The sequence below is a fragment of the Oscarella lobularis genome, chromosome 14, assembly GCF_947507565.1.
Source record: "Oscarella lobularis chromosome 14, ooOscLobu1.1, whole genome shotgun sequence".
NCBI classification, from domain to species: Eukaryota; Metazoa; Porifera; class Homoscleromorpha; order Homosclerophorida; family Oscarellidae; genus Oscarella; species Oscarella lobularis.
Window position 1 is genome coordinate 788,509 of NC_089188.1, and position 15,687 is coordinate 804,195.

The 15,687-nt window shown below is 45.9% G+C and overlaps 3 protein-coding genes and 3 long non-coding RNA genes across 8 annotated transcripts; 4 read left to right on the forward strand and 2 right to left on the reverse strand.

Moving 5' to 3' along the window:
* Positions 1–221: 221 nt before the first annotated feature.
* LOC136195099 (serine/threonine-protein phosphatase 6 regulatory ankyrin repeat subunit B-like) lies at positions 222–1,974 on the forward strand. The gene is made up of 6 exons (XM_065984369.1): positions 222–386; positions 451–532; positions 590–697; positions 746–1,072; positions 1,133–1,634; positions 1,688–1,974. Exons 2-6 carry the CDS (start codon positions 507–509, stop codon positions 1,778–1,780), a joined length of 1,056 nt encoding a protein of 351 aa, XP_065840441.1. The 5' UTR covers positions 222–386; positions 451–506; the 3' UTR covers positions 1,781–1,974.
* A 2,110-nt stretch (positions 1,975–4,084) lies between these two features.
* Positions 4,085–6,082, reverse strand: LOC136195162 (uncharacterized). Its single transcript, XM_065984433.1, has 8 exons — positions 5,940–6,082; positions 5,729–5,884; positions 5,503–5,649; positions 5,313–5,447; positions 5,099–5,251; positions 4,724–5,035; positions 4,619–4,669; positions 4,085–4,561 (listed from the first exon to the last, which is right to left on the reverse strand). The coding sequence occupies exons 1-6, from the start codon at positions 5,998–6,000 to the stop codon at positions 4,896–4,898; spliced, it is 792 nt and encodes a 263-aa protein (XP_065840505.1). The 5' UTR covers positions 6,001–6,082; the 3' UTR covers positions 4,085–4,561; positions 4,619–4,669; positions 4,724–4,895.
* Positions 6,083–6,366: 284 nt separating this feature from the next.
* LOC136195092 (uncharacterized) lies at positions 6,367–7,500 on the forward strand. Of its 3 annotated transcripts, none has more exons than XR_010671777.1 (4): positions 6,367–6,488; positions 6,707–7,059; positions 7,144–7,411; positions 7,457–7,500. It is a non-coding gene; the product is annotated as an uncharacterized lncRNA (long non-coding RNA). The 3 variants fall into 3 exon arrangements; XR_010671776.1 differs by having other exon boundaries at positions 7,211–7,411; XR_010671775.1 differs by having other exon boundaries at positions 6,707–7,411.
* An 18-nt stretch (positions 7,501–7,518) lies between these two features.
* On the forward strand, positions 7,519–8,396 carry LOC136195093 (uncharacterized). Its single transcript, XR_010671778.1, has 2 exons — positions 7,519–7,659; positions 7,717–8,396. It is a non-coding gene; the product is annotated as an uncharacterized lncRNA (long non-coding RNA).
* Positions 8,397–8,782: 386 nt separating this feature from the next.
* LOC136195247 (uncharacterized) lies at positions 8,783–9,559 on the forward strand. Its single transcript, XR_010671854.1, has 4 exons — positions 8,783–8,813; positions 8,918–9,070; positions 9,130–9,258; positions 9,317–9,559. It is a non-coding gene; the product is annotated as an uncharacterized lncRNA (long non-coding RNA).
* A 3,310-nt stretch (positions 9,560–12,869) lies between these two features.
* On the reverse strand, positions 12,870–15,678 carry LOC136195129 (importin subunit alpha-3-like). The gene is made up of 18 exons (XM_065984398.1): positions 15,554–15,678; positions 15,452–15,496; positions 15,320–15,397; positions 15,231–15,266; positions 15,092–15,144; positions 14,979–15,026; positions 14,882–14,929; positions 14,744–14,829; positions 14,600–14,686; positions 14,469–14,551; positions 14,330–14,416; positions 14,168–14,275; positions 13,919–14,044; positions 13,788–13,859; positions 13,680–13,733; positions 13,338–13,623; positions 13,196–13,287; positions 12,870–13,143 (listed from the first exon to the last, which is right to left on the reverse strand). The coding sequence occupies exons 1-18, from the start codon at positions 15,602–15,604 to the stop codon at positions 13,054–13,056; spliced, it is 1,530 nt and encodes a 509-aa protein (XP_065840470.1). The 5' UTR covers positions 15,605–15,678; the 3' UTR covers positions 12,870–13,053.
* Between the last annotated feature and the right edge of the window lie 9 nt (positions 15,679–15,687).

Genomic DNA, 15,687 nt, shown 5'->3' on the forward strand with positions numbered 1-15,687 from the left:
GGCATATTCCACCCGCCATATAGCTAAATTGCGATGTTCAAGCTCTTTCTTTTAGTGTGGGGCTAAACCAGTCAAGGTGCGTAGTTACGTAGCCGCTCTTGCAAAAGAACGGCTGGTCGTTGTCAGTTTCTGCCACGTCTAAAGGGGGCACAAGTGACAACTAATTTCTGCCTGTGGAATGTCAACAACTAACGATACGGGATATTAATTGGCAGATTGCCCAGGAGAACCCCCGCACTAACCGAACCGCAGCTTTTCTCAGCTCTAGCTGTTCACATTCGCTCGAACTGCCGCGTTTTTGCATTCACCCCAGCTGAACGTTCTTGGACCTAGTCGGGCAATCGTCGTTTTCAAAACACAACATCTAAGCCAAACTGAAACAGAAAGTAAGTCTTTCTAAAGACAGAGCTTTCGAGCTAATCATGCTTACGGCTGCTCTGACGTGTAAAGGCTGGCAACTACTGCATGTAACGTGTAGAGTTTGGTTGGTACTCGAGTACCTTGAAATGACTGATCCACGATATGTTGGAAGGTTTGTAAAAATGTCCTTCAATTTGACGGCATATAGTCTATAAACCGCACCTTCTAGGTTAGCAGGAAGAAACTGTACTGCACCGGCAGACGTCATTAGGTTCTACGAAGTCGAAGCAGAACTTCGTTCAATAAGTGATCCAGTTTGGGTTCCCCAACTCTTTTGGTGGGGCAATCGTTGCGGCAACGCTAACTTGTGCAGTTATATCCTTAGCAAAAAAGCCAAGCACACCATTAAGAATGGGGTAATGGCTGGCGAAACAGGTGTTCATATGAGCTCGTTTTGGGGCCACGATCATATGATTGATCTGTTCAAAAGCCACAATTTACCCATTAACATGCCAGACTCGAATGGCTATACGCCTCTCTTCTGGGCTTTGGCTTCTCCGGGAAGTCAAAATGAGGGATTAGAATGCCACGGTCACGGATATGCTGTTGCCGAAGCTCTCAAGAAGGCAGGTGCAAACGTCGAAGCAACAACTAAGCACGATTTCACGAATCGCTTTCTCCGTGAGCACTTTACTTCCGGAAAAGACAATCGGTCTGAAAACAGCAAGTAAATGCTATGTGGGAAATTGTGTAATCGTCTCTCTCTAAATAGGTTGAAGTGGTTTAGTAATTGCGCTGATACTATTGAGAGCTGTTTACGTTACCTTTCAGATGCAACTGCAACTGAGGATGAAACTCTTTCATGGAAAGAATATTGGTTGTGGAAATTCGCAGCATGGGACAACACTCCATCAGTTTATTTATGCAAAGAACTTCTTAAAAACGATGCACGTTTAGATCCCACTAAAAGCATTTTTGTCACGGCCACTTATCATCGAGCCGCTCGCTTCGGAAACAACCGCCTTCTTAAGCTTCTGCTAGAAAACGGCTACATTTCACGTGACAATGTTGATGCTCGGGACGAGCTTGGCTGGACGCCTACACACAACGCGGCATGGCACAATGAAGCCGATTGCGTTCGTACTCTCTTGAATCACGGATCCAACCCTAATATCTCTTCCAAAGAAGGAACGCCATTGGAAATAGCAAGAGAATATGAGAGCATCGACGTAATCAGGCTTTTTAGAAAGCGTAGGCGAGCAGAATTGCGAATGGTATATAAGCTAATCTTTCGAACGTAAGACCCTTCAATATTACTAATTTTTAGGCAAGAGAAATTGTCGGCTCAGAAAATGTCTTTTATCTTGCGGGTTGCAATGTTGTTGTAAACGACTATCACTATTTTTATAATCCTCAATAACAATTTCTTATCATAGACCTCAATTTGCATGTAGTGTTTCAATTTTTCTTACAATATTAATACTGTACAAACACGATTGGCCGTAGGTACTAGAGAAAGGCAATACCGAGTGTGACGAACAGACACATCTATACCATAGATAGAAGAACAAAGGAAATAAAAACTCTCCCTAAGCAGCCTATAAGGAGCAAATGCGCTTTGAATCAACCTATGTACAGTTGTCTGTTTCGGACACAAAGTCTTTTAGTAACTTCTTCTAAAGCAGGAAGTTTTGTTTCCTTAGCAATGCTCTAATATTATCTTTGTGTCTGAAGTCAAATAAAGTTGGTATTCCACAAAAACCACACGCTTCAGTAACGGGAAACTGAATATCCAACAGACGTGAGGCAAATAAAGCACTCGCGTTTTTTGTCTTGTAAAGGTTGTCAAATATAGGTTATCGCATGGTGTCGAGGGTGATACGGGTTTGCCTCGGGCCGTTATCGAGGTTTCTAGAATGATGAATCCCCGAATCGCCCGAGAAAGCTGTGGCAGGGATAAAATAGTAGAAGAGAGATGTCACGTGAAATTTTCTTGAGTGACGCTTAGTACCCGTATAGGAGTCTCCAAAGTGCCTCCGTTTAGTCACTAATATATTCCTATCGTGGCCAATCATTAGACCATTGTGCCGAGGTTTACTTCGTATCAAAGCTGGTAAATGCTTTCCATGGCTATTTTGCAGAATTTTTTGCATTCCTCCAGTCTGCACCCTCTTGCATCGTCTTCATAGCAAATTTCGTTTGGCAATTTCTTCAAGACGCTTCCAAAGACGTTGTAGAACACCGTCGACAATCTTTTTCCTGAGTAGCAGCAGCCGATGGGATGTGTAGTGATTTGGTTTTAGTTATTGGTTGTTATAGTCACTTGGGTGTTGAGAGAGGAGATAAGGTGTGTAGGTAAGAAAATGTAGTCAGTCTCGCTCGTACCGTGTTTTTTGACGGTTATCGTTATTTCCCCGAGTGCTCATCGCTACAGATGCTAGAAGCGATTATGTCACACAGAGGGCGGTTTTACGTGACATAATGGCTTCAAGCATCGCATCTGCTGCTGCTATTTAGGTAGAAGAGCGTCGACGGTGTTCCACAGTGTCTTCAAAAGCGTCTTGAAAAAATAGTGTATTGAAATTCGCTCTGAAGAAGACGGAAGAGGCTGCAGACTGGAGAGGTATGATAAAATCATGCAAAGTAGCCATGAAAAACATCTACCAGCATTGCAATGTCCATTCGTCATGAGTATCAACAAGAAAATTCTCTCGGATTACCCAACGCGCTTCCGCCAGCAAAGCCGCAGCTGCGGCAAATGCATGATACCAACGTGTACGAGGCAGTGGCATTAAGTAAGGTGGGCAATTTCGCGCGCAAAAAATTTTTGCGAGTTGGCGTGGTTAACCTTATTTTTATTGACGCTGAATGCATTTACTGTTGACAACGTCGGCTTTTTCTTTGTCTTAACGCGCTCGAGCTCCCAATTACAATGGCATTGATTCCGACGTTGGGCATGATGAGCCGACCACCGCAGTTGTACGGGGTGGCAAACGCAGTTTGCGAGCCCGTATAACGGCGAGGGAGGCTCTCTCAAACAGCAGGGAGGAATATCGTTGCGCATGTTCGCCGCTAGGTGAGGTAACAATATGTATTAGCTAATCAGAACGCAACGATCCCTTCTTCCAAATATTTTTGTCTGGGCCAAGGTGTAGGGGCTTTAGGAGCATACCAGTATCACCTAATCGTGCGGGACAAAGCTAAAGCTTTCATTTGAGGACCCACGAATTTTTGATACATGCTGAGCGTTAGCAGATAATCGGCCGGTAAGACAAAAACCCGACCGCAGTTAGAGAAGACGGTCCTCTAATTTCGCGAATAATAGCTGAAATTTCACGTGCGTTTAGGATGATGTTTACTATCGCTCGCCCAACTGGTTTGGCGCGACAATTCAGTAAAACAGGCCCAAAATGTCATTTTTCTCCGCTGCAGACGGCGAACTGTCGGCGCCAGCCGCGGAGAACGCGAACGCGCGAAAATGACATTTTGGGCCTTGGCGTTTTACTGAATTGTCGCGCCAAACCAGTTGGGCGAGCGATAGTAAACATCATCCTAAACGCACGTGAAATTTTTCGCGAAATTAGAGGACCGTCTTCTCTAACTGCTGTCGGGTTTTTGTCTTACCGGCCGATTATCTGCTAACGCTCAGCATGTATCAAAATTCGGAATTCGGAAATTTGGAATCATGGCTTCTGGCAGCACATGATTCGGAATTTGGATCCGAAGCCCATTTCTCCATAAGGCGATAGCATTGGTTTGAAGAGGCAGACGTACGAATCTCGGCAACTTCACTCGTACTAAATTTTATCTCTTCCGTTACTGCAAGCTCTTCCCATTTATCGCCTATGGCTTTAGCTATAGAATTCAGTTTCCTTTCATCTAATGCTTTTCCGAGAACTTTCATTCCGCACACCGATTCTCTTCCAAAGACGTCCTCCGCGGTTTTTGTGTTGTCGCTCTCCATTAACGCCAAAATCAATTCTGATATCGTTGCTTCGCTTCCGCGTTTCTCCTGCCACTTTGCGAGCATTGCTTGGCTTTGCATTTCAATATCAAAAGGATGATTCTTCTTTATCGTATCGATCTCTCGATATAAGAAACCAATGGCTCTCTTTCGCGCAAACTTTTTCCCAACGATCACAGATACTTGTGCCAACTTGCTCAAGCTGTGCCTGGTCAGGACAAGCTATGAGGGACATGGCTGAAAATTGAAAATCGGTAAGTGAGAAATGCACACATTATATCTTTGGATAACTACCAATGAGTTTATTCTCTTCGTCTACCGCAAGATTCTTCACAATTTCGTTTGCTAAAAATGCTAAATATTCATCCACAGACTATATGCAAAGATAAAATCACTAACCTTTTTTAGTCAAACCCACATAGTAAGGCAAATGCTTTTGGTTGTTGAGGCAAGCTATGCCGCGTTTTACTAAAACAGCAGCAGTCTTATACTTCTTTTGCGCATAATGCGTTTCTCCCAAAGCAATTTTGGCTTAATGATAGTTTTAAGTAAGAGCATCGATGGACGTCGTTCATAGTGTATTATCTGCGCCAATCAAAGGGTGGGTGTCTGGTAAGACTTTTTCGTAGGATGAGAGTGCTTCCTGCAAATCTTTCTGAGCGAGAGGCAAGTTTCCCTGTGCATAATGCAAAAGGCCTTGAGCGTAAAGAGCTAGAAAAATTAAAGACAAAAACATAATCAACGGGTAGAAAGCAACAGTTCCTTTATTCTGACCTTGTCCGATTCGTGGATCTAAATCTGAATCCTCTCCACGTCGACTTTTTTCAAGGCTCTTCGAATGAAAAGCGTATTTTGCTCTGTCAATAGCCTGCCGTGCTTCCTCATAACGCTGACTTTGCCAGAAAATAAGAGCAGTGTAGGACAGCGCTAGAGTACACGTGAGTTGGTAGCACCAACGTAGCACGAGTTTGTAAAACAGTTGTGCTACCTGAGGCAAGAGCTTCGTTGTCCTCACTACGGTTCAGAGCGTAGAAAATATCGCACGCTTCTTTTAGTAGCCTTTCTGCATCTTCAAATTTTTCTTCTCCGGCGTAAAAGAACAACCTTCCGTGCATGAAGCAAACTGAATTCAGAGGTATTTACATGCTATCTTAGGTTCTGTGCATGCATAATGATACCTAAAGCTTTGAGAGGATGCGCAATGGATTTGTTTCTGTACTGATCCGAGCTGTCAAAAACTCTTCGCGCTTCAAAAAGGCATCGATCAACGTCTGCCCATCGATGAAAACCCTGAAGCTTGATTGCTCGTGCAAGGTGATAATACACTAAGAACCACAACACAATGTTTAAAACTAAGGTTAAATGGCTACCTAGCGTTGTGCCAAAAGAACTTCTTTTACTTACTTTCAATCAAATATTTTGCGTCAGGTAGCTGGTGCGGCCTTAAGCATTCCTTGGTCCTCTCGCAAGTGAGTAGGTGTTGCTCCGCCCCCTCTGCATCGGGCTTAGGAAGAGATAGCAGATCACATGCCTGTCTTAGATTCTCTTTAAAAGCATCAACTAAAAAGGCGGGAACGGTTGTCGTTAAGCCGATATGTATTCATTCGGCGCTTACCTTTTGCCTCGTTGGGATTTAGCTCCATTTTTGCGTGCCGCAGCCTATAACGCGTGCTCATGAAAGAGGTCCTTTTGCAACGTACAAGTTCAGCAGGTCCGGCTTGCGTTTATCTAATGAATCGATGGCGTCTGCAGCAAGTGAATGCGACGTTTGCGCGGTCTAGACAGATTGTTTAGAGGCGCCGTTTCACTCGCGCTCACGCGTGGTGATGCTAATTAGAACAATAACACGTGAAGGCAGAGTGGCCTCTATAGAAACAAGGCACGTACAAAGCGTTCAGATGGTGTGCCAAAGAAGTGGGCAGATAATTGGGTCTCAAACACGCTGTCTAAGTGATTTTCGATTTCAGGAAGCTTGATTCCAGATTGGTCACAGATAATTAGCTATGGAAATTAATGCAAACGTGCGCACTCAACAAGTGAAACGCCCCTCGCAAGCGGTCGTCTTCTTCCTCTGGAAAACTCAGAAAAAAGATGTTAAATGAGGTTGAAATAACTACTGAAGTCGCGACAAAAGCTCCTGACGCGGCTGCTACAGTTGCGAACGGTAATGATGATGAGTGCAGCCTACATTTTAGGCCTTTTTTTTGGTGGACCTGGTTTCTACGCTGATTGCGTTGGCTAAGCACGCTCGTCAAATCTAGAAAAGGCAGACGGCATACCGTGCTTCCTTGTTCTCTTTGAGAATATTGCCCATAAGATCGCGTAGTGAAGTTGCGCCCATGCATAAATGAAGTTGATGTTCAAGTAACTAGCCGTTTTTAGCGTCAGCTGTTTTGCTGTCAAGCATTTCCAACCCGTGAAAGAGCACTCCAAACAATCCGTTCTTGAAGCTGAAGCCAGAACATCCTATTCCAGACGACTCCCATGCAATGAATGACTACGATGACGCAATTGATGCGGCAGCATGGAAAGACGTGAATTACAGTTTTGGAAGTGTGGATGAAGAAGGCCAAGACTCGTTTGAGAAACAGATGAAAGCACTCGAAAAAAATTTCTGCCAAGAGATGGTGCAACCTGTTGCTAAAGCTTTGGCAAAAACCGTTGGCAATAGAATTCAACAAGCGTCAGATGCGCTGACAACCAGTGTCGCTACTGGAGTTATGCCAGAAGTGAAGGTGAGAGCAATCATGGTGTATTGCAAATCAGTGCAAAGTAGGTATTTTTTGGGTTTTGCAAAACTCTTATCTCACTCTTTCAAGTCCAAACGCACGATAAAATAAAGAATAAGATTTTGTCATTATACACTGCTAACCTTTCTATATTTAGACTCGGCTTAGTGAAGATCCTTTTCATAAGCTAACAATACCTGAATACGAGACTTTGACATCGCCCGTTACAGAACTACGTTATGAAAAAGTGACGTTCATTTCCGAAAAAAAACAGCATTTCATCGTGACCCTCTTCCTCAAGGAACAGCAGTTCTCACGTCTAAAAGACTTATCTTCTTTTCTGAAAATAATATAGAAGGCAAGTTTTTCTGCAGAATTTTAGGTTTATTAAAATCTTTTTCAGAAAAAACCTTTCACCGGCACATTGTGCTTGGACAAGTTCATCAGGCTTACAAATTAAAATAGAAAGAAGGAGCACATGCTGTTTACTTTCCAATTCCTCTAAGCCTAATAAGAAGCGTGGAAATTCTAAGCAAGGTGGAGTTTGAGACAGACGCAGAATTCATTAATAAATACAGGTTTTACGGTTTGGGAAGCTTATTCAAGGTAAAAGTGCAAGCTCAAGCTTAAATCAATTTAAGTTTTTAACAGAATTGCTCTTAGTCGTGTGCTCCATCACTCTGTTCATTCTGGCAGCCACTACCGGATCATATGGTACAAACGATTAAAGCAAATCGCTCCATACAACTGGGCGTACGACTTCCACCGTGGGGTGAGAAAACCCTCGTTTTCATAAAATTGCCTGCTACAGCAAAAGCAGAGGAAGCTGTCGAATTTGTCTCAAACTTGCAAAGGAGCACTCAATGTCTATTTGGAATAGATGGCGTTGTCAACGAAGAGCAAAAGCTGTGGTGGCTCTAGATCAAAAAGGCTGTACAAAAATAGCTTATGGCCTGATCAAACGGCGCTGTATTTTCTACTATTGTGCTTTTTATTGAGTTCTGGCAGCCACTACCGGATCATATGGTACAAACGATTAAAGCAAATCGCTCCATACAACTGGGCGTACGACTTCCACCGTGGGGTGAGAAAACCCTCGTTTTCATAAAATTGCCTGCTACAGCAAAAACAGAGGAAGCTGTCGAATTTGTCTCAAACTTGCAAAGGAGCACTCAATGTCTATTTGGAATAGATGGCGTTGTCAACGAAGAGCAAAAGCTGTGGTGGCTCTAGATCAAAAAGGCTGTACAAAAATAGCTTATGGCCTGATCAAACGGCGCTGTATTTTCTACTATTGTGCTTTTTATTGAGTTATTGTGCAAAAATAATATGTGTGACAGGTGTGCGACGGCTTCTACATAATATGGCTAATTTGTCTAGCAGGATTTGTGCAAGCCATGAAGTGATATCACCGACACGGGAAGGTCAACTCCTTTTTTTCACCAGGCTTTTCTGCATTCGACGAAAAGCTTTGAAAAGTTGTAAAAGTCAATCTGCACTCAACGCCTATTTTAAATTCTTGGCGTCAAGAAAAGAGCAAAAGCTTTGGTTTACTTCAAATAAGCCTTTCTAACCCCGAGCAAAACAACACTTTAGTAGATGCATTGTGCTTTCTCCATTAGGTCATTTAAAGTGTGTGACGGCCCAGGGCTCAATATTATAGTGCTGCATGCCTTCTTCAGAACATCGACAGTTCCCGGCTAAGGTAATCTTTTATATCAACTACGTCGTGGGAGCAGAACAGGAGGCGATGAAGAACGGTGAGATAGATCTCAAGCCTTCTGCTTTCCCTAAAAACTAGAACTTCGATCTTTGTGCGAACGTCGCCACACGCTTACTTAATAACGACTTTGTTTTTCTACAGCTGGCGCCCGCACTTTTTTCGGCTCCGGGATTCCACCCTTCTTTGATAAGTCAACCTATTCGTTCTTCGCCGCTGAATTTCGCCTATCCCAGTCGAATAAAAGAGATGTTTCAAATAGAGGAAGTCATTCAAGAGCCGCCTAAATCTGCCAAAGTTCTTTTTAAAGCGACATGCCTTTTAACTGCTTTCCAAAAGACTACTGTTCATTCTAGGTAAATAAACCTGCGTCTACGCTAATTAGCATCGTAGATATTCCGGAAACACACATTTGCGAGTCTGTTATTTGTGCCGTATCAACCCCATCTCCAATATCCTGTTATGCTCTCTACCTATCCGGGAAGGTGGGTGCAGTACTTGTCGAACGAATTTTTAGCTGTAAATAAAATCTAATAATATTAGAGCTGGACCAACTATCGAAGAGGAAACACAGAACAAGGAAAAAAATTTTCTACTTTGGCACTTTGGTTGTGTCGCTTACAGTTTATAATATTGAGTATCATTGTCATGTCTGTGATATTTGGTACCCTTTTATAGCTGAGAGAGTATAACAGTGAACGTACCTCAGTTTGGCTTAAATTTTCCCTTTTTTGCAATTTTTTTACTTTGACTTTTCTCCTCTGCCTCGAAACATAAAAAATCTGATCAGTTGCGCGCGCTACACATCGCTGTCTCCGTACTGCTTATTTTATGTAAATTATTTTGTGTCGCATCGGCCGCTTGTTCGGCATTTGATTAACTGATCAAAAGAATCAAGAAGGAAGATGGCGATCGACAAAACAATTTTTAAATGATAAAAAGATTGATTTCTAAGCGGTAGACAACCATTATGCGCAATTAGGAGGATCTCTTTTGGCGAATCGCTATTGGGAATTCCATTTGGAGATCACGCAGGCGATCAACTAAAATTACCAGAAGCGTTGTGCTCCTTAGTCAGCATTAAAGTTTTGCATCTTTCGGTTTCATATTCCACGCGATCTGTATGAAAGAACGTATACGACTCAAAACACAAAATCGTGGCTAAAGGCAAATTTAAATATATATACCCGTTGCCCAGATCAGCTCCTTTAACTTTTGTTGCTATAGATCTTATTATGTTCACAGTATCTGTTCGGCTTTGTCTGCGCAATTTTAATGACGCTATTAGGCCAAAAAGGGATCTGAATAAATTACTGCGCCAGGGTAAATTATTTAATATACAGGAAACAGCATAGAGAAATGCCGTCGCTGACTATTATACAGGAGACGGCATAGAGATTTCAGACATATTTCTGCGATGCCTTGCACATCGAAGACCGAAGGTGCGCTGAGACCTTGACGGCTAAATTAGGAAATGAGGCGGATGGAAATCTTTTCAGCCACATGTCCAAGGCCGGCTCACGGGGGGGGGGGGGGGGGGAGGGGGGGGGGGGGCCGGGGGGGCCATGGCCCCCCCAACTTTTTGGCCAATGGTAATATATAAATAATAATAATTACCAAAAACTTTTCTTGCTTCACCGTCGTGCGTAGGAAAGCTTTCTCTTGGTCATAATGCTGCTGTTTCTAAGTCACGTAGCTCATTCACGTGGCTTTTGACGCTCACGCACGAGATCCGGGAATAGCAGTGATCGTTAATAGTCTTAGTTTCCCGTCCTTGAAGACTTCTTTGTGCGAGGGGTGGCTTTCTCGGGAAGTTTGCTCGAAACGGGAGCTGCTCTCGCTTATCGGTGTGCTTCATCACGCCAGCACGGTTATTCGCCCGGGCCGCTCCTTCGTGCGTCGGTTGATCGATCTCTTGACGTCGGTGCGTCTCTTGGATCGCCCGCTGCGCCTGAACTGCAGCGCTAGCGAAGACATCGCATGGTGGCACGCTATGGCGGCGGATTGGAATGGTGTTGGTTGGTTCGATGCTCTCGGTCTCCGCTCGCCGTCTGTTTTCCTGCAGTCCGACGCGTCTGGCTCTTGGGGGTGCGGCGTGCGCTGGGGCGATCGCTGGTTTCAGTGGCAGTGGTGCGAGCGGTGGGAGCCTCGTCCGATTGCCCCCAAGGAAGCGCTTCCGGTTGTTCTGGCGGCTGCAGTCTGGGGCCCTCAGTGGCGAGGGCTGGCGGTCCTGGTGGAGAGCGATAATTCAACGGTGGTTGCGGCGGTGAAGTCGGGTAGCTCGAAGGACTCCCAAGTCATGCGATTGACACGCGTGCTTCAGTTTTTGGCCGCGAAGAATGGCTTTGTGATTTCGGCTCGTCACGTTCCGGGGAAGGACAACTCCGTGGCCGACACTCTCTCACGTGAGAAACCGTCTGACGAATTTCTTTCTTCCGTGCAGTTGCGTCTCGAACCGGATCGCTTGCCTCCGGAGCTCGTCGCTTGGATCGACGCTCCGCAGTGGACGTCGGTCGCCTGGAGAAAGTTGCAGCAAAGCTATTGGACAGCGGTTTAGCGTCGTCGACGCGTCGCTCGTACTCCTCAGGCCAGAGGGCCTTTCTATCGTTCTGTGCGCAGGCTCGGCGCTCGCCCCTTCCGGCGGGCGAGAATGATTTGTGTTTGTTCGTGGCATGGTTAGTGGATAACGGTCTGGCGTACTCTACGATAAAGTGTTACCTGGCGGCCGTCCGTCAGCTGCACATCGCCGCGGGGCTCGCCAATCCTTTCCTCACTGATACGCCTCGGCTCGCGTTGACGCTTCGGGGTCATCGGCGCTCGGGCCGTACTCCTGGGTCTTCGCGGCCACAACGGTTACCGATTACCCCGGACGTGCTGCGGGCTCTCTACAATATCTGGAACCGCGCACTGGGAGCTTATTTGTCGAAGCTCCTTTGGGCGGCTTGCTGCACTGGTTTCTTTGGTTTCCTGCGAGCGGGTGAGTTCACTGTCGACTCTGCGGCAGCCTTTGACCCGGAGGCGCACCTCACGCCTGGCGACGTCGCTTTCGACTCTCTGCAGGCCCCATCGCTCGTGGCTATTCGCATCAAGCAGTCTAAGACGGACCCCTTCCGTCAGGAAGCTTCGGTGGTGCTCGGGCGTACGGGTTGTTGGCTATGCCCGGTAGCTGCGCTGGCGGCCTACTTGGCGGTGAGAAGTTGGTCGGTGGGCCCTCTCTTCCGTTTCGAGAGCGGCGCCCCTCTCTCTCGCTCTGCCTTGGTAATATTCGTGCGCGCGGCTCTCCGGCAGGCCGGCCTTCCAGCGGCCTCCTACTCCGGCCACAGTTTCCGCATCGGGGTGGCAACCACGGCGGCTTCGTTGGGTTTGGAGGACTCCGCGGTTCGGGCGCTCGGTCGCTGGCGCAGTTCGGCTTTTCATCGGTATATTCGTCATCCTCCGCCGGCGGTCGCGGATTTTTCTTGCCGTTTGGCGTCGTCGGCGAAGGACCTTGTGTAACCGCTGTTTGGTGTCTTGAACGAAAATTAATGGTTCTGCACAGTACTGCAGCCTATGTTATTTGCGAAGCCGAAAGAAAGCCATGGAAGAGCGGACACAAGAATGAATCTGATAAAAGAAGGCTTCAACTCTAAAAAGAAGCTGGAATTCGTATATGAACAAGGGGAAAGCTTCGACCATTCGACCGCCAAACGCGCGGGCGGTCAAATCTCTTTAGCCTGAGACGCGTAGTGAATAAAAATGATGTAGCGCAACTTTGGTTTGTTGCGTATAAGCGATGGAAAGAAAAAAAGATATGCTAGTAAAGGAAAGGACGAAGTTTCAGCCAACTTCGGACGACCTAACGCGCGGTAGCGAACGACCCCCCCTGCTATACTCCCTGCTATTAATACTGCATGACGTGTCTAACGCGCGTAGATATGTGCGATGGCTGGCTTCCCGGGCTGGCTTCGACTTATGCCGACAACTGTCCAGTGAGCTAGAATTCCTACTGATGCGTCATTTTCATTGATTAATGAAGAAGCATCTCTGTGTCAGAAAAAGACCTGATAATTTGCGTTTCCTGAGGGGCAGTGAGCAAATTAAATGCAGACTTTCAAAATCACAGCCGACCAAACATTTCATCAGTTTCGCATACTTTTATAGCACTTTGTAAACGCCACGCAAACAAACAAAACACAAACTTTACAAGTACAAGGTAAAGTCTGGCTATGAGTGCACCTCCTAATTTATAATTTAACATACCTTTCTACTTGCAATCCATTTCCTCTTTGTACTGACCCGCATTAGAAATTGAAATCCCCCTGAGGCACTCCAGCATCGAATTGGAAATTATTGTCAGTAGTTTGAGGAGCAAGTGCTTCATCTTCATCCCCCTACAAGCATTACAAATGTCTTTGGCTAAGCTAATCGATTAGACGGGCGCACCGCTGGCGAAAAATAAGCATCGATGATATCGTACGCGAGCTTGTATATTTCAACGTTGTCATGCTGCTGCAGTTGCTCTATTATATCCAAGCCTAAGAAAAAAGAATAAATAAGAACGCCGCGAAAAAAGCAGAATGGCTACCTCCAGCTTCTTCGATGAGATTGGCAACAGCCTGGGCTTCATTTCCGGCCATTTTTAGCATGGTCAAAATGGCGTCCAATATGACTTGAACGACTTGCATATCTCGAACTTGGAGAAGTTGACAGAGAGGCGGAATGACGCCCGCCTTAATTAGCGTGCCAACTTGAGCAGCCGTTCCGCCGACTGTGAAGTTGCTCACGGCCCACGCCGCCTCCTTCTGGGCGCGATATTCTCCATGCGTCAGAACAACAATCAAGTGCGGAACGAGTCCAGCATCAATGACAGCCTTGACGAAACAAAACGTTAGAACAAACACAGGATTTCTTCCTCGATGCCATATACTTGGATTTGGCTTTCATTTCCCGCCGTTATGTTCGAAATTACCCACGTGGTTTCCTACGAAAACAAAGCTTCTGTAAATTCTGTGTTCCGTCCCGGCTCTCACCTCACCCTGACTATGTTTTCTTTTCGAAAGGAGAGTAAGCGGGAGAAGTGCTGCAGGCAACCACAATCGATACAGACCTAAATCAACACGTGAGCGTAAACGCAATTAAGTAGACTCCCTCCTCGTTCTTCTATACTTGCGTCTGTTCATCAGTTCCTGTCACAATGTTGCCTATCGCGCGGATGGCGGGCATCAGCATCTTGCGGCGATCGGACTCAAGAAGAGGGACGATGTGTTGAACGAGACCAGAATCAGCAACCACCTTTTAAAACACACAAAAATCGTCACGCATAACGAGACATTTTCATCGCTGGATAATTTATGAACAGTCAAAAATAATGCTAACTTCGTTCTGGGATACGGTATTTATCTTAGCAACACCTACTTGTATTTGATCATTTCCGCTATCCGTTAGATATGTGACAGCCCAGCAGATGTCCGACTTGACAGCAATGTCCTCGTGCAAAATCAGTTGACCAATAACAGGAAGAAGCTGCGCAAGATTATATCCAATAGAGAGAAACACAACAGACTGTTTGTTTCTCACCTCACAGACAGCATGGAAGGGCGGCGGCGGGTTGCTATAACGACACAAATTTGAAATCACCCAAGCAATATTTCTCATAAACTCGATCTAGAGAAAGTAACGTAAAACAACTATTGTAGCCAATTGGGCATCACCATACGGGAATGTCGGCAGTGATTCGACTCAGTAAGGGCCTAATGACTCCGTGACTAATCACATAGTCTCTACACTCAGCACTATCGCCTAAAGAAGACGTAAAATCTCCAAAAATAAATATCAAATAGACATTACCAATAATATTTCCTAATCCCCACAATGCCTGACTGCCCACATGCCGATACGAGGACGACAATAATTTAATCAGTAAAGGTACAGCGCCTTGTAGAGAAAGAAAAGCAACTGAAAGTCAACCCTGCTAATTTCATTTACTTTTACCGCATTGAATCACAGCCTTGGTATGATCCGAGGTCCCCGAAGCAATATTGGTCAAAGCCCAGCAGGCTTCATACTGCAACGTCGGCCTAAAGACAGGAGACTCTAAAGGGGAGATTAACATAAAACACATAAATTCACATTTCATCCACGGTGAGACTATTGACCAATTCCGGCAAGATGTTGGCCCTTCAAAACATCGTTTATGCCATTATGCTTACGTATGGTCCGACCTTACTTGATGAAGTAGTCGATCGGGGCTTGAGGCGTTCGAGACAAGCATTTCCTTAGCGCGCGCGCCGTCAGTCATTCAGAGAGAGAGACTCGCGATCGCACTCCGCTTTTCCTTACCTCGCCGTGCGTACCGCCTGCAATTTCTCCGATAGATTCGTGCTCGCTATAGCCTAAAAACGACGTCGATTGCGTTACGCGTTAGTGAAAAGCAAAATGGCGGGCGAAGGCAAACACGTGATCGCTTCGCAGACTTCACCTCGGACAATTGATCGAGCTTGTCGGCCATTTTGAACTAAGATCGCGCGTTATTCTAGCACGAGGTTGACAACGAGAGCGACGACTCACCGCTCCATCCGAATCGTCGCCGACAGCGTCCACTTCATCCACGTTTCGTCGTTTTAGTAGATTCTCGTCGCGTTTGTGCTGCGTTTTCATGTTGTGAAAACGATTGCCGCTCTGGTTCGCCTGTGGGCTTACTTTTCGAAGTTCGACGGTGACAGCGTTTCGTCGCCGACGCATTTCCTGCCGAAACGCGCTGAATTCGGATCGACGCAACGTTTCGCGCGCTCGTGTGCTAACCTCCTGGTCCCTGCCTTTGTTCTTGAAGCTTTTCAGGCGGCCTTCCGACATGTTCGACGACGTTTCGGCTCGCGACCGCTTACGAATGGAATGGGTCAACCTTTGTTCGAGAGCATGCGCGGGGTGTAGCGTCA

Excerpts from the sequence above, each read along its gene's own strand:
- LOC136195099 (XM_065984369.1), top strand. The coding sequence starts at position 507 with ATGACTGATCCACGATATGTTGGAAG. Across the intron at positions 698-745 it reads TGGGTTCCCCAACTCTTTTG|CAAAAAAGCCAAGCACACCA; the intron begins GTGGGGCAATCG and ends TTATATCCTTAG. Across the intron at positions 1,635-1,687 it reads GGCGAGCAGAATTGCGAATG|GCAAGAGAAATTGTCGGCTC; the intron begins GTATATAAGCTA and ends ACTAATTTTTAG.
- LOC136195129 (XM_065984398.1), bottom strand. The coding sequence starts at position 15,604 with ATGTCGGAAGGCCGCCTGAAAAGCTTCAAGAACAAAGGCAGGGACCAG. Across the intron at positions 14,930-14,978 it reads CCGATCGACTACTTCATCAA|GGCCAACATCTTGCCGGAAT; the intron begins GTAAGGTCGGAC and ends GATGTTTTGAAG. Across the intron at positions 13,288-13,337 it reads TCTCATCGAAGAAGCTGGAG|GCTTGGATATAATAGAGCAA; the intron begins GTAGCCATTCTG and ends CTTTTTTCTTAG.
- LOC136195162 (XM_065984433.1), bottom strand. The coding sequence starts at position 6,000 with ATGAGCACGCGTTATAGGCTGCGGCACGCAAAAATGGAGCTAAATCCC. Across the intron at positions 5,650-5,728 it reads CGCAAAATATTTGATTGAAA|TGTATTATCACCTTGCACGA; the intron begins GTAAGTAAAAGA and ends TGTGGTTCTTAG. Across the intron at positions 5,036-5,098 it reads AGATCCACGAATCGGACAAG|CTCTTTACGCTCAAGGCCTT; the intron begins GTCAGAATAAAG and ends TAATTTTTCTAG.